General features: G+C 42.0%; 1 protein-coding gene across 2 annotated transcripts; it reads right to left on the reverse strand.

Annotated features, from left to right (window-relative positions):
• Nucleotides 1-2211: 2211 nt before the first annotated feature.
• CAPSL (calcyphosine like) lies at nt 2212-12769 on the reverse strand. 2 transcript variants are annotated; one of them, XM_036403356.2, is made up of 6 exons: nt 12642-12769; nt 8608-8741; nt 7581-7758; nt 6736-6945; nt 3987-4131; nt 2212-2284 (listed from the first exon to the last, which is right to left on the reverse strand). In XM_036403356.2, exons 2-5 carry the CDS (start codon nt 8739-8741, stop codon nt 4030-4032), a joined length of 624 nt encoding a protein of 207 aa, XP_036259249.1. In that variant the 5' UTR covers nt 12642-12769; the 3' UTR covers nt 2212-2284; nt 3987-4029. The 2 variants fall into 2 exon arrangements, with proteins under 2 accessions (XP_036259249.1, XP_036259248.1); XM_036403355.2 differs by lacking the exon at nt 2212-2284 and having other exon boundaries at nt 3166-4131.
• Nucleotides 12770-13717: the final 948 nt, after the last annotated feature.

A 13717-nucleotide genomic window follows, 5' to 3' on the forward strand; every position in this document is an offset into this window, starting at 1 on the left:
GTGGTTTGTGCCATCCTGTTCAGCAGCTGTTGCACAATCAGAATGAAGAAATAGAACATGAAGCACCGACCAAGATCTCCCATCTTGATGCTAGCACCAGATACAATGGTGTGCATTGCCACCTATCTCACAAAATCTGCTGCATGTGCTGTGAAGCCACAGGCTGGCAGGACAGCATCACCACTTATCTCCTGCATCTGCTGGGTCTGTAACCAGCACACTGCAGCTGCAGCTGAACAGGGGCCTTTCATCTTCATTTTTGGGTCTCCCAGATCACAGAGGGGGAGAGAGAAGTGCTGAAGGGAGGCTCTGGGAGCTTGTTGCTAGTCTTGAAAATCCCTCTTGTCTGGTTCAAATCCCTTTAACTTACCTTTAATCCCTGAAAAGTACTTCCTCTGCACAACCAATGTGTGTGTGTCCAGTGTGCCATTATGGCTGCATGTTCCCCAGTAGAGATTTTACTATCTAGCAACTAATGCCAGTGTTTGTTCCATTAATTTGCACATATATTAATCAAACTACATTTCGTACAGGACAGATTCCAGTTTGAGTTCTACAGTGTCTGATTACTAGTGAAAAATCATCGGTTTTGTGTTCACAGATTTTTTTTCCTCTGCAAGCACTATACCTTTTCTGAAGTTACCAGCTGTTATTCAGACTGCTCTAAGAGCAACTCTGTTCCTGCAGAAGTGAAAAGAAACTTTGCTCCTGATTTCCAAAGCACATGAAACCAGCCCTTGGAAACATGGTTCTGTCCAAATGTTGAAGTGACTGCTGGGAACCACGCTCTCAGGAAACATATCCAGTGAGCAATGAGGTCCGCATGCAGGCAGACCTGAGCTGGGAACTGTTCCAAAAGCATCAGGGATACACCACCAAGGTGAGGGGGCTTTAGTTTTCCTGGATCACATCCTTCAAGTTCCCCCACAAACCCCATTACTCCAGCTCAGTGTAGAAATCTTGTCCTGAAGCACAGGATTTTTCCCAGCTGCCACAGGCTCAGCTAAGGCTCCCAGAACCTAGTGACAAAACTTCCACTGGTTCCCAAAAAGTACAGTTGCTTTCACTACCAATCCTCCCTTCTCAAAATGTATATTGGTTTGGGATTAAATAAAATTGGAAGGTATTAGTACCAAAGACACACTGGCTGCAGTTACTCAAATTAAAACTGCTACTTCCCCTTGAACAAATATCAGCCTGTCAGATCACTGCAGGCTCTAAAGACATGAGATAGCAAGTCAAAAGGAAATGTTTCTTTCATTTTGTGATTCCCACAATCCATCCACATCACTTTCTTTCTGTTTTAAAGAGAAGAGAGATAGCATGACACCATGTTGTGAAATCAATTAATCAAAGAGAAGTTAATGGATTCTATTCAAGCTGCCAGACCACGTACAGCCCCTATTTGATAGTAAGTTTATTTTTCATATATATTGGCACTTCAGTAGCATTACAGTAAGTACAGGCTCCTCTTTTGATGGCTGGCAATCATAAAGAGACTTTCTCCACCATTTTCCAGTGTCAGCCATACAAGTTTCCAGAGTCTTACTGGTCAAGAAACCAATAGAGCTTGCACGACCTTCACTAAGGAATTGCAAGCAGCTTTGCTCATACTGAGATCACTGCAGGACAAAAGAAAAATAGGGCTTGCAGAGGATCAGTGCAGCAAGCATCCAGGACTTCAGTGTTTGAACTCTTAGCAACCCAGGCTAACAGCTGCAACTTCATGACAAAGGCTGTTTTGAAGTCCATTCCATAATCCTGTACTGCGTTTAGCTGGCTGCCAGCCTTCAATGGAGCAAATGCTGCAATGCACAATGCATTTACTCTCTGCTACACTAGCAGCTTCTCAGTCTGGGAGAGCAGCAAAATGATGAGAGAGGAGCAGAAAGTAGAGGAAAAAAGAAAAAGGTATCAAAGCAGGAAAAATTAAGACACCATACACTCACACACTAGGAATATTTTTAGGATTTTTTTTACAGTTTCCTTTGTGTACCATTTCTGCCCTATCTGTATGGACAAAGGACAAAAGATGAACTGAGACAGCCTTACTGATGTGACAAGAAGGGTAGGTTCCCAGTCTTTATTCAGCATCAGAAACAGAAGACAACAAGATAAGAAAGGTATGAGTTCTTCATTTTTGGAAAGCTCTCTGAAGTCATATCTTGGTCATTGCAAATACAAATAAGTCGTAAACAATTTTCAGTGGAGGTCTGTACAGGCAACAGCTACCAGGTCAGCAAACATTCCAGGAACAGAGAGAATACTGTAACACATATATCCCCTTTGAAGAAAAATAGAAGTAAAATGAATGAATTATAATTCATAATGATAATTGATTTCATTATCAAAATGAATTATCATTTTGATAATCAAAATGATCCTGAGCCAGGATAAAAAACAGAGCTTTAAAAAGCATTTTGCATTTATCCTGGTTCATGTCTCCCCGTCTTTGACTGCCCCTCCAGCCTCCCGGTACTGGGAACTCACATGCTCCCAGCAGCAAGACCAGCAGCTGCTCTATCACACCAGTGAGACCCACAAAGCCAAGAGATACTGCAGTGAAAAGGTCTGCATGACCCTCTTGGGACAGACTTCCTTCCATTTATAACAGCCTGTGCAAGACCACCACACTTCAGAATATTTTGATTTCCATCAAAATATTCTGTCCTAGTGTGATGTTATGATGCTTGTATCCCCAGTCATTGTTCTGTTTATGCTGGATATTATGTTCTATGCCTTCAAGACTGGCTCTGAAAAGTGAAGTTTTGTTTTGTTATCACTCTCTCTCTCCCCAAAGTCAGGGGACACAGATGGGGCAGTACATAGGGCAGCTTTGGCTTTTTGCTCTTGCTTTGCTCTTGTTCCTGCTCTTGCTCTTGCTTTGCTCTTGCTTTTGCTTTTGCTCATTAGTTAGTTTAGCTAAGTAGGCTGAATTTTTCCCTGGACTGTTTTTCCATTCCCTTTTTTGGAACCCCTCGAACCTGCTCTGGACTAGGACCTGGGACACACCAAGAGTTTGCACCTTGTGGCCTAGCAGGGCCTACTCTGGGCAGCAGCTGCCCCAGCGCCGGAGGGACTGATAACAGAGCGATCACTCCCAGGAGAGACTTTCTGAATTTGTCATCTTTTTCAGAGTGATGAAAGAGTTTTGTCATCCAGTATTGTTCATTTTGTCTGCTGGGGGGTGCTTTGCCTGTTAAACAAACAGGTTCTTCCCACTTCTCTCTGAGGAATCCTTCCCGAACCAGTTGGGGGGATCTAGGGGGATGGAATATAGGTAGATGAAGGTGGTGTGGAAAGTAATCTTACCCCCTAAAGAGTTGATGCAGCTGGGTTAATTATTAAAGATTAGGAGCAGGCCTGATTTTAACAGGCCACAGCTGTAGCCAATAAGAAGAGTGTTATAAAAGAGTGGATTGGTTGGTTGGGGGGAACTGGAGTCAGTTGGCTTCTGCGAGGACAAGGAAGAGCCAGTGCCTAGAGGAGCTGCCCACAAGAAACATCAAGGAGGTATGAAATTCTAGCAATATGGAAGCCTTGCAATGTAACGATAGTAGAGCTCTTGCACTATAATGACAACAGGGGGAGGGGCTATATGGGTTTGCTTTCTGGAGGGGCCCTCTTTGGAGGTTTTCTCCCAAATTTGCCCTAAACCAGGACACCACCTCTTCCATCCTCTGCAAAGCAGAGCTGTATCTAACATTGTAAAGGGGATGTTCAGGAGCCACAGCAACCTACTGCAGATGTCAGAAAATAAAAGAACAGCTCATCTCAGAAAAGAAAAGACATGCCAGGGATGGAAAAAGGACAGATGTGTGGGGTGGCCAAATGCCAGATCTACTCTCTGCTCTGATCCCCTGAGGCTGAGATGACCGAAGCATCTGGGAATTAATTCTGCAGATTGAAAGTAATTGGTACTGTTACTGGAAACTGTTGTTATGGAACAGGAGGGTGTTGTTGTGCATACACTTTATCAGAGGTACCTATAAAAGGTGGAAGAGGAGTCTTGCCTCTTTAACTATATGATTAGAGTTTCCAAGCATTCTTCATCATGATGATAAAGTAGACATCTGTGTCTATTGAAGCACTGACTCCAGCATAGTAGTTCATGAATTCTTCTTTTGTGACCTGAGATAGAGAAATTAAGAATAGGAAAATGAGCCTTTGCTTTTATTTAATGCTGTAAGTCAAAACAACACATTGAGAAGAACCTTTAATGAAACTGAACATCTGCTATTTCATGTTGTGGCTAACAAAAAGGAATCCAACAGGAGGAATTAAGACATTTATACTTCACTTTGCTAGAAACAAGAGCTCTTGTCCTCCACAACACTTGGATGGAGATGAAACGTGAAGTTTAACTAACCTTACCAGCAACTGAAGTTAAAATCACTGCTGCCTAAGAAGACAAATTTTTTTCCAGGGATGCTAGAATCTGGTTCTTTGCATAATTATTAATAAAGCGGGTGAGGTTTCTGATGCAATTCAGAGACAGCTTGGAACTTTACATCCACCCCTAGAGAGAAAATATCATTGCTCTAAACAAGTTTCCCTTAATGAAGCAAATATTCTTTCAAATATTTAAGAGTTTTAAATAGCTTTCATGGCTATTTTGAGGTTTAAAAATTACAATTAAAAAAAATCAAATTAACCAAGAGAAAAACTGTGCAGGTCCCTTGTGATGTCTTAACTCTTGAATTGTGTAGGTTATTCTTTGAATAAACAAAGAAAAATTTGAAAAATACAAAACAATATTAAAAAGACATTTAGCTATTAGAGAGTGTCCAAAGGAGGGCCAGGAAGATGGTGAAGGGTCTGGAGGAGAAGCTGTGTGAGGAGTGGCTGAGGTCTCTTGGTCTGCTCAGCCTGGAGGAGACTGAGGTGAGACCTCACTGCAGCTACAACTCCCTCGTGAGGGGAAGAGGAGGGGCAGGCACTGATCTCTGCTCTGGGGTGACAGTGACAGGACCCAAGGGAGTGGCCTGAAGTTGTGTCAGGGGAGGTTTAGCCTGGATGTCAGGAAAAGGTTCTTCCCCAGAGGGTTGTGGGGCACTGGAATGGGGTCCCCAGGACAGTGCTCACAGCACCAGCCTGACAGAGGTCAAGAAGCGTTTGGAGAATGCTCTCAGGCACAGGGTGTGATTTCTGAGTGTGCTGGGCAGGGCCAGGAGTTGGACCTGATGATCCTGATGGGTTTCTTCTAACTCAGCATATTCTGTGATTCCATGGTATCTGCTCTGATTGCATTGTGTGTTTGAGAACTTAGAAAAGCATGACAATAGGGAGAAGAGACCACTTCAGACTGTCCTACCATCACAAGATGATTACAAGCCTCACTAAAACTGCCTGTTTCAGAAGCACCCAGCAAGACCATGTGAAGAAGCATTTCTAGCAAATGCTCAACCTTGAGGCATTCCTGCTAAAAACATTTTAGGTGTTCAGTATCATTAGTGTCTTCTGATTTGGGAAAGCCACAGTCTCTTCTCAGAAGAAACAGTAATCAAGTGAGCTAATATCAGGATTGCTGACCAAGAGGTGGATGCTCAGAGTAACCAGGCACTGAAATCATCAGGGATCAGTTTCGGAACTCATTTAATGTTTTCATTCATATATGACCTCAGCACATAAAGCAGGAACATTTTGCTTGAAATTTGCTAGATGTCACCCCTGGAAGTGGAAGGGCATAGCTGGCTCTGAACTGGTATCTCTGAGGATGACACTGCAGCAGAGGGGATGAAATTCAGCTCTACTAAGTGCAAACTCATGCCTAAAGTAGATAAAACCCATCACCTCCACAAAAGACACCCTGAGTGGTGGGAACAAGGAAGTGAAGGATTTGGATGGAGCATTAGACAGGCAGAGTTAGCAGTGCAATGCAGCCCTGGAGAGTGAGAAATGTTAAAGACATTCCACAAAGCACTGATTAAAAACTTACAGCCTCATTTGTTATTATTAACTGCTCAGATTGAGACTATCACCAGGTGAACCACAGAGATACAGGATTGCTCTGAGCTGGTCAACAGGTGTAAGTTTGGACCAAAGTCTGCATAACAAGGGGAAAGAGCGCGCTCGGCTCAGAGATGGTTGCAGAGCAGAGGTGCAAGAAGTCCATCACAAAAGGTGCCCAGACTTTGCACCTGAACCAGAGAGTTGAGCCAGAGTGCAGGAAGTGCTCCCAGCTCTGTCCTAGCTCATGGCTCCTCAGGGTACATGCCCATGGCAGTAGTCCCAGCCCTGTTTTCCCTCCAATTCTCTGTAGATAAATCTGTCCCTATTATGGACTGATTTCCAAGTCAAGTGTCTCAGTAATTACACTGGAGAAGAACTAACTGTAAAGTATTTAAAAAAGTAGGGGGCCTGCTTTTGAACTGGATCATAGTCTTTATTCTCCTAAAAAGTGAAAAATCCCCCAATTTATGTGGATCATGAAAGTCAGCAATTTTGTGGGGTAGTCTGAAGATGTACTTAGTGTAATCTATGAAATTGGATTATTAAGGCTACAAGCTTTAATGCAATCTCACAATCACCCTTGTACAGAGCCCCTTTGCTTCAGAATGTGCAAACTAGCTGTATCAGGAGTGTTGTGCTCAGGTTATGCATCTACTTCGATTTTCCATATATATGTGATGCAAATGGATGTTTGGTACTGCAATTATTCCCCCACTTAATAACCTAAGTCAAATTCTGAGTCAGATGGTGATTTCATGGCTTGCAGTCAGGTGCTTCACTTACCTTCCCATCTTTGTCATAGGGTGAATCAAAACTATCCAGAAAGGCTCTAAAAACTTGATCTTCTGTCCAGTCTCCATTTAGGTATTTGGGATGATATTTTGCGTTATACATCCCGCGTAAGTCTTCAATTGTTATGACACCATCTCCAGTCTTGTCCAACTTCTGAAATGCCTGCATGACAATCTCTTTTCTTGCATTGGACATGGGAGGCTGTAAAGAAATATTAACAGAATAATTTTATTTTTGCCAACTACTTGCCCAGTTCCAAATTCAAGTACTTGTTGTTGCTAGTAGCAAAACCTTCAAGGGAGATGGGACAATATACTGGTGATAGTTTACACTGTCCAGGAGCTAGAAAGGGCAATATGTCATCAAAAGAGCAATATGATTAAGACTATTCAGTGTATACCCATACAATAGCAAATGGACAATGAGAGAAAATACTACCTAGAACACTTTTCTGATCTGCCCATTTTAAATATTTCCAAGAAGAAATTACTAATTATCCAAAGTACTGGTGTTTTCTGTCTTAATTATTTAAGCTTCAGCAGACCAAAGATACTTCAGACAAAATCAATCACTGTGGTGGAATGGAGAAAGCACCCCCTGAGTAAGTTCATGTTATAAAGAGATGCATCATAAAATGGCTGACAAAGAAGTGAGATTGATGGGTTGAACTGCACGGGTACCCAGACTGCAGCTCAGGAATTTCAGTATCTAAATCAAGGCCACAATTAATTGGAAAAAAATCGCAACTGTTTATTTGCAAATATTCTGTTCTACTTTGTTCTGTTCTGCTATATTTTAATCCATTTAATGCAATAACAGCAAATTCTCAGACTTACTCTCAGTGTAGCAAGAAATTCATCAAAATCAATTGTGCCACTGCCGTCTTTATCAAATATCTGGAAAAGCTCTTGAGCTTCTTCTTTATTGATCATCACAGCATAATTATGCAGTCCTCTCAGAAACTCATTGAAATCAAGGGTTCTGCTATTGTTACCATCAATAATCCTAAATGCTCTGTAGAAAACATGAAATTTGAGGAAAATGCATAGGAAAACATGGAGAATGCTGCAGTGGTTAATACAGTACTGGAGCAGAGAGGCACCTTACTGAGGTAACATTTCCTCCTTGTTCTGTGTTCTGAGGTGGGGGAAAAAGAAATAAATAAAAAGCCCTGACCAACAAACCCCCTACACTTATTGGCAGTAGAGATTACTTGTTTAGATAAGGTGTATGAGTATTTCGTGCCTGAAGTTAAATGAGGGAAAGGCTGCCATGGTATTCCTGTTCATTATAGCCCTCTGCCCCTGCAAGCTGCACATTTAGATGAAGTTCCAAATTTAGATGGAGTTCCAGTTGGTCACCATCTGGATCCATTTTTGGTGTATGGGGCCTGGGAGGGATCTCAGGGTGTGATGCAACACCCGTTTCCTAGGGATGGGATGCTTGCAAAAAGGTTTTAGGTGCCTCCCCTAAACTAGACAGCTGATAGACCATTACAACAAGGGCATCATACCCGAAAGGGAAGGAAGCTTAAAATCTCCAGTGCTGAAATACTTAAGATAATTTTAGAAAACTCCAAGGAGAGATATATGGTTAATGTTCCCTTCTTTTCTCTGGCAGGGGTCGTTCTGGAAGGACTTTCTCATGAGGGATTCACAGTCTTCAATCCTTCAAAATCAGGTTAGTCCTGTGTCTCAAAAAAATAAGCCCCAGTGTCAGGCTCTGTGGGTTGTGGCATTTGTACTGAAATGAGAAAACTCAAGAAGACTTGAAAACTCAAGTTTTGGTCCCTATTTAGGGTGTGAGCCTCTTGCAGCTAAAATTATTAGGCTGAATATTGGGTTTGACATCTTGCTTACTCACCTGCCAAGTCCTTTGATGCCTGCAGAACCCCTTGCTAAACAGTGCAGGCGAAGCCTTTCTATAGGGTTGGTGATTGTGGGCAGGCTTTTTTTTGCATTGATTGCCATCTCTCGGTCATGCCTTGCTGTGCCCATCTGAAAGACCAAAACACTGATGTGGTGTGGATTCACATTTAGACACAGTGCTGAAACTTGCGTTAGTATACAAAGCATCCCAAATTCCTAACTTGTAAACTCCTGGTTGCAGCTCTTTCATGAGGACCCATTTTGACCCTCTGTTTCCTTTTCCTTATAGCCTTCTATCAGAAAGGGAAATTGCCAATATAGGTCACTGACCATGAAAGGAGGGCTCAGCCAACCACCCTGTGATTAATCCAGATGCAGACAGGAAACTGTGTGTAAAAATTTCTGCCTAAAGTGTGAGAACACTGTGACAACTGGTGGGTGCACTCAGGAGTGTGTGACTCCCTCTCTGTCCACAGCATCCTGGCCAAGCCTCTTCCACCTGGCCAAATTTGCAGCTGTCATTTGACCACAGGAAGACAAAAATTATCCTGGCTGGGGACCTTTGCCTCTGATTCACTTTTGTTCCACTGAGGTCCCGATTCTGCAGAGCAGAAATTTCTCCCATTGCATGTCTGAGCAGCAGCAGTCACCTACACATGACACCTACTGCTTTTTTAACACAACTGCAGAACAAATTAATACCTTAAACTTTCACTGTATTTAGCACCCCAGGATTTCACGTGCAGAAACAAAAGCCTTCCAGCTTCCCTCAGAGGAAAACAGTGGAATAAAAATAGGGAAAACCAGCTTGTGACTCTGCAGTGCTGCAACAGCACCACCAAGAGAAGCATGCCCAGGCTGGCAGAGACCCACTGCCTCTCCCACAGGGATTACTTGTGCCTAGTGCTATGAAAAGTGGGACTGCCCATGCTGATATTTTAGGGCCACAGTGAATCCTGGGCACATGCTCAGTGCCAAGACTGCTGTTCCATAGCCTGGCTGATGGGTCTGCAGCAGGCCATGAAGACTCCCAAAATATTTTCCAGCCTTTCAAGCATCATAGGATAAGGGTACGCAAGAGTCACAGAAGTTACAGCAGAGCTCTAGACTCAGAGGGCAGCTGGTGCTCTGCTTGAGGCGGTGCTGGGATGAAGGAGATGAAGCTGAGCAGCGGTGTGAGGCACTGTCAGTGCATGTGACACTTCCAATCCCATTGTGATTCCATGTGCAAAAGTGTGAATTGAAATGACCAGACAAAACTTCTAAGAAAAATGGAATTAAACTATTTCATCTTAACTGTTCATCCACTCCTGTTTACAGAGCATGGGCTATGGCTGCTGGTAATGCCAAATATGCTGAATTTTATAACCACTTTAGATTACTCCAGCTGGGCTTGGAAAAACAGAAAAATAAAATGGTTTTGTACTCCCCAAATGGTTTCAGTACTAGCTTAATATAGAAGTCTAGAGAAGTAAAATATAGAGCATTTTGGCCTTTGCTTCAGACAGAGTAAGCGAAGTTCTTCTGGGAACTCATTAACCAGTGATCAGGAAGATCTCACAGCTGTGTGAGATCAGCAGCCAAAAATGTTTTTCACAAACAGCGACCTATCCTTAAGGGGGAAATGTTTAGCTGGAAAGACTTTAAAATACAATGAGGTTACAGAAATCCAGTGCAAACTATATTTACATTATATAATAATGTACTATTGCTTATATATAATATATAGCAACAATACATCTACATACAGAGTACATGATGCAAGTGTATCATTGTGCAGTGTGATTTTCTCTGCTGTTATGTCATTATGGAGTTCTATAAATACTGAGACCAACAAGGACATAATTAATCTCTACTGCACACTACAAAAATCTACACAAACACACACACCATGAAAAGAGTCTGGCATCTCCTTGCTTCAGGATCAGTGAAGTAATTTCCAGAATACTGCCATGTGCATCAAATAGTCATTGCAGTAATACTCATGAATTGAGGATATGGAGGGATAATCTGATTTGTTATCTGTTATGATCTCTTGAACCTCAATAAAAGCCACTGAAACTGGTCAATCCTCTGTAATTTCTGCAGTAAAAATAAAGTTTGCTTCTACATCTATAAGCATTTCTGCCTCAGAACTCACCATCTCTAGGCTAAGTTGTTCCAGCTTTGAATAACTTTTCTTTTAATATATGCAGTTTCTAGTCTGAATTTCCACCATATTAGATGCTGGTTTACTCTCTTTTACAAGATTAAAGAGCTACCTATTAAAAATGTGTCCAGGTGTAAGTACTTGAAAGTCCCTTTTAAACTCACTTTCACTTAGTAATTAGGCATAGCTCAAGACTCCTGGTACAAAATGAATTTCCAGATGTCAGATAATTCTGCTGTTGCTCTCGAACTTCTCAATTTTTGCCAGTGTTCCTTCTGAAATGGGTTGGAGCAGTCCAGTAATCTCATTAATATCATAGGTAAAGATATTTCCACTTCTTTTCCCCCCAGATACCATGGTTAAAACCACTAATAATAAATATTTCTGCTGCTCTTTGCAAATCTGCATTCTCTGTAATGTTCACTAACAAATCACCAGCAACAAGTTTCTATACAAAACTCAGCAAGTAAAGTCTGTTTGCAAAGTAATTGAGTTTTCACATCACACTAAAGCCTCTTAAACAGGACCTGGCTTCCTGTGCCACATGGCAGTAAGCATTTGAGAACCCTTTTTATATATCCAGAAAATACAGAAAACCAGTTCAATATAAAACCTGCGACTTGCAAGCCTGGTCCATAGTGACACTTCTATCACTTTCCTGTTTCTGTTGGCTGCAGGGTTAAGTTTGAGGTGAACCCTTCCTAGGCTATATTGTAAGAAAAGAGATTCCAAATCAGTGCAAGGAGGGAGGAATCACAGTAATTCACATGCTCTTTCCTCCCCTTTCATTTTGCTCTTGCTCCTTTTTGGATAATGTGAAGTAATTAAAGATGCAGTCAGGGTTTGTTGAGTATAACCATTCTCTGCATAGTGTACAAATGTGTTACATCTTAATACCATTAATAAAACAAGAGCAGGTCATACAAGTAATTTCAAATGGTTTTAATTTGTGTATCTCATCCAAGACCATCAGATATCTCCCTCAGTGAAATTAACCAGCAGTGTTTATTTTAATTTTGAATCCTGGAGAGTTTGTTTTATTTAACAGACTAGGCTATGAACAATTACCCCATGCTGTCAGCATTGTTTGTTTCTATAGGTGATGTTGTGTTGTGCAGGGCAAACAGAAATGATTGCATTTATTCCTAACAAATACAAAACCTTAAATTTTGGAGTGGATTTTTCCAGAAGAATTTTAGACTGTTCAGCAACCAGATCCCTTTACATTCCTCTCTGCCTGAGGATTAAACCTGGAAAGAGTCAGGTTCAGTCTAAGCTCTGCAACATTTGTTTGGATATTATCCTTCAGCTGAGCCCACCCAAGAGCCTCCTACGAAAATCCTAAAAGCCACTGCAGTAGGACAGGCAGAGTCCCATCTGGATTGCCCAGGCTCTGACAGCCCTCACCTGGCCAAAGACACAAGTGGCATACCACCCACCCCAGAGCAGAGGATCTCAGGATCTAAGAATAAATTAAGTGGCCTAAACCAATTGCACACATTTAGTTTACTTCTTATAATTTCATTGAATCGTTAAAAGCACAAAAGCTGCAGGAGTATTTGACAACCGCCTAAACACCTCCTTAAAAATTTGGCTTCCCAGCCTCACTGACCCCTCTGCAGCAGCCTCCCATGTCTCTCTCCATCGTGACCAGCTTCATCCAGCTTCAACCTTCTGACAGGTAGACATTACTGCAACTGCTCTTTTGCATACATACATATACATTTATAAATACATATATGTATTTATATATCTAAATAAAAATTAGATTTTAAAAAATTAGATTTAAAAATTAGATTTAATTGAAATTGATGAAACTATTCTTGGCTGATCAGAGAAACTTACTGTGAGGTAATAAACAGGGAAAAAAACTCCTTTACCTGCAATGCTTTTCTGAACCCGGGGTTTCCACTCAGGACTGGAAGGTGTTTGGGAGGCTTGGATAGTGTTGTGCTTCAAGGCTCAAGCAACAAGTTCAGGTGAAAATGGGCCACAGCCTCACTGCAAAGCTTCCTTATCCATCTCGTTTTACCTGTTTACACACACGGCTGCCTTGGCCCCCCTTTTTTGGGAGGCCTGGAGTTTGCCAGCTGGTCTCCAAGGTGACACTGTAGGCTGTGGCTGGCCCAGCCTGCAATTACGCTGCTTCCCTGGACAATTGCTTTGGTGTTTTGAGAGCCTTTTCATTTCTTTTAAAAATAATGCCTTTTCTTCTTATCTTTGCGCACATGGGCTGGAGAGCAGGGGAGAGTGGGAGACACCTTGTACTGCCCCTCGCTGAGTGATAAGACCAAGGCAGAGTGGCTGTGGGAAAGTGCTGCATTGCATGGTTGTGTTTCTAGAACACGTTTCCCTGCTTTCATAGTTGATAGGGTTGAAAAAACTCTCTGGTTCAATTGTTTACTGAAAACATAGTAGAAGCATGTAAGTAAAGGATTGTCAGTTGTGGTTCACAAAGGAAAAAACTCCTCACCAGCATAAATTTTATCCCTGATGATTAATTGCCACTTTGAAGACCCACTGGTGGTTAGAACTTCTGGGGAGATGCTGAGCTTGTGTTCATTTGTAGCAAGAAGAAAGCTGAAAAGGTTAAACACCCATATGATAAGGAAAAATTGCTCCCTGCCTAGACACAGCTAGTAGCAACTTGGTCTGCAGAAGGTCACAAATATTGTCAGTAAGATAATGTACCACTTTGGTGGGGAATCAGGGTGTTGTTAGATTCCTTAGGGGTAGGAAATAGCCTGTGTGTGTTCCCTGGTCCTCTGGGGAAGCAGCAAGGTGAACATGTAAGATCAAAGCTGATGGCAAAGGCAGCATGTAGAAGTCAGTGTCAGAGCACGTGGGAAATGAAGGGAGAGCCCTGTTCTGGCCATGGATGAAACACTGAGCAAGAACAAAAAAGTGCATCGCTTCCTGGCAAAAGCAGAAAATTATTTTAGGCAATTGCTAGACT

Source organism: Molothrus ater, chromosome Z (assembly GCF_012460135.2).
Source record: "Molothrus ater isolate BHLD 08-10-18 breed brown headed cowbird chromosome Z, BPBGC_Mater_1.1, whole genome shotgun sequence".
In the NCBI taxonomy this organism is placed as follows: Eukaryota; Metazoa; Chordata; class Aves; order Passeriformes; family Icteridae; genus Molothrus; species Molothrus ater.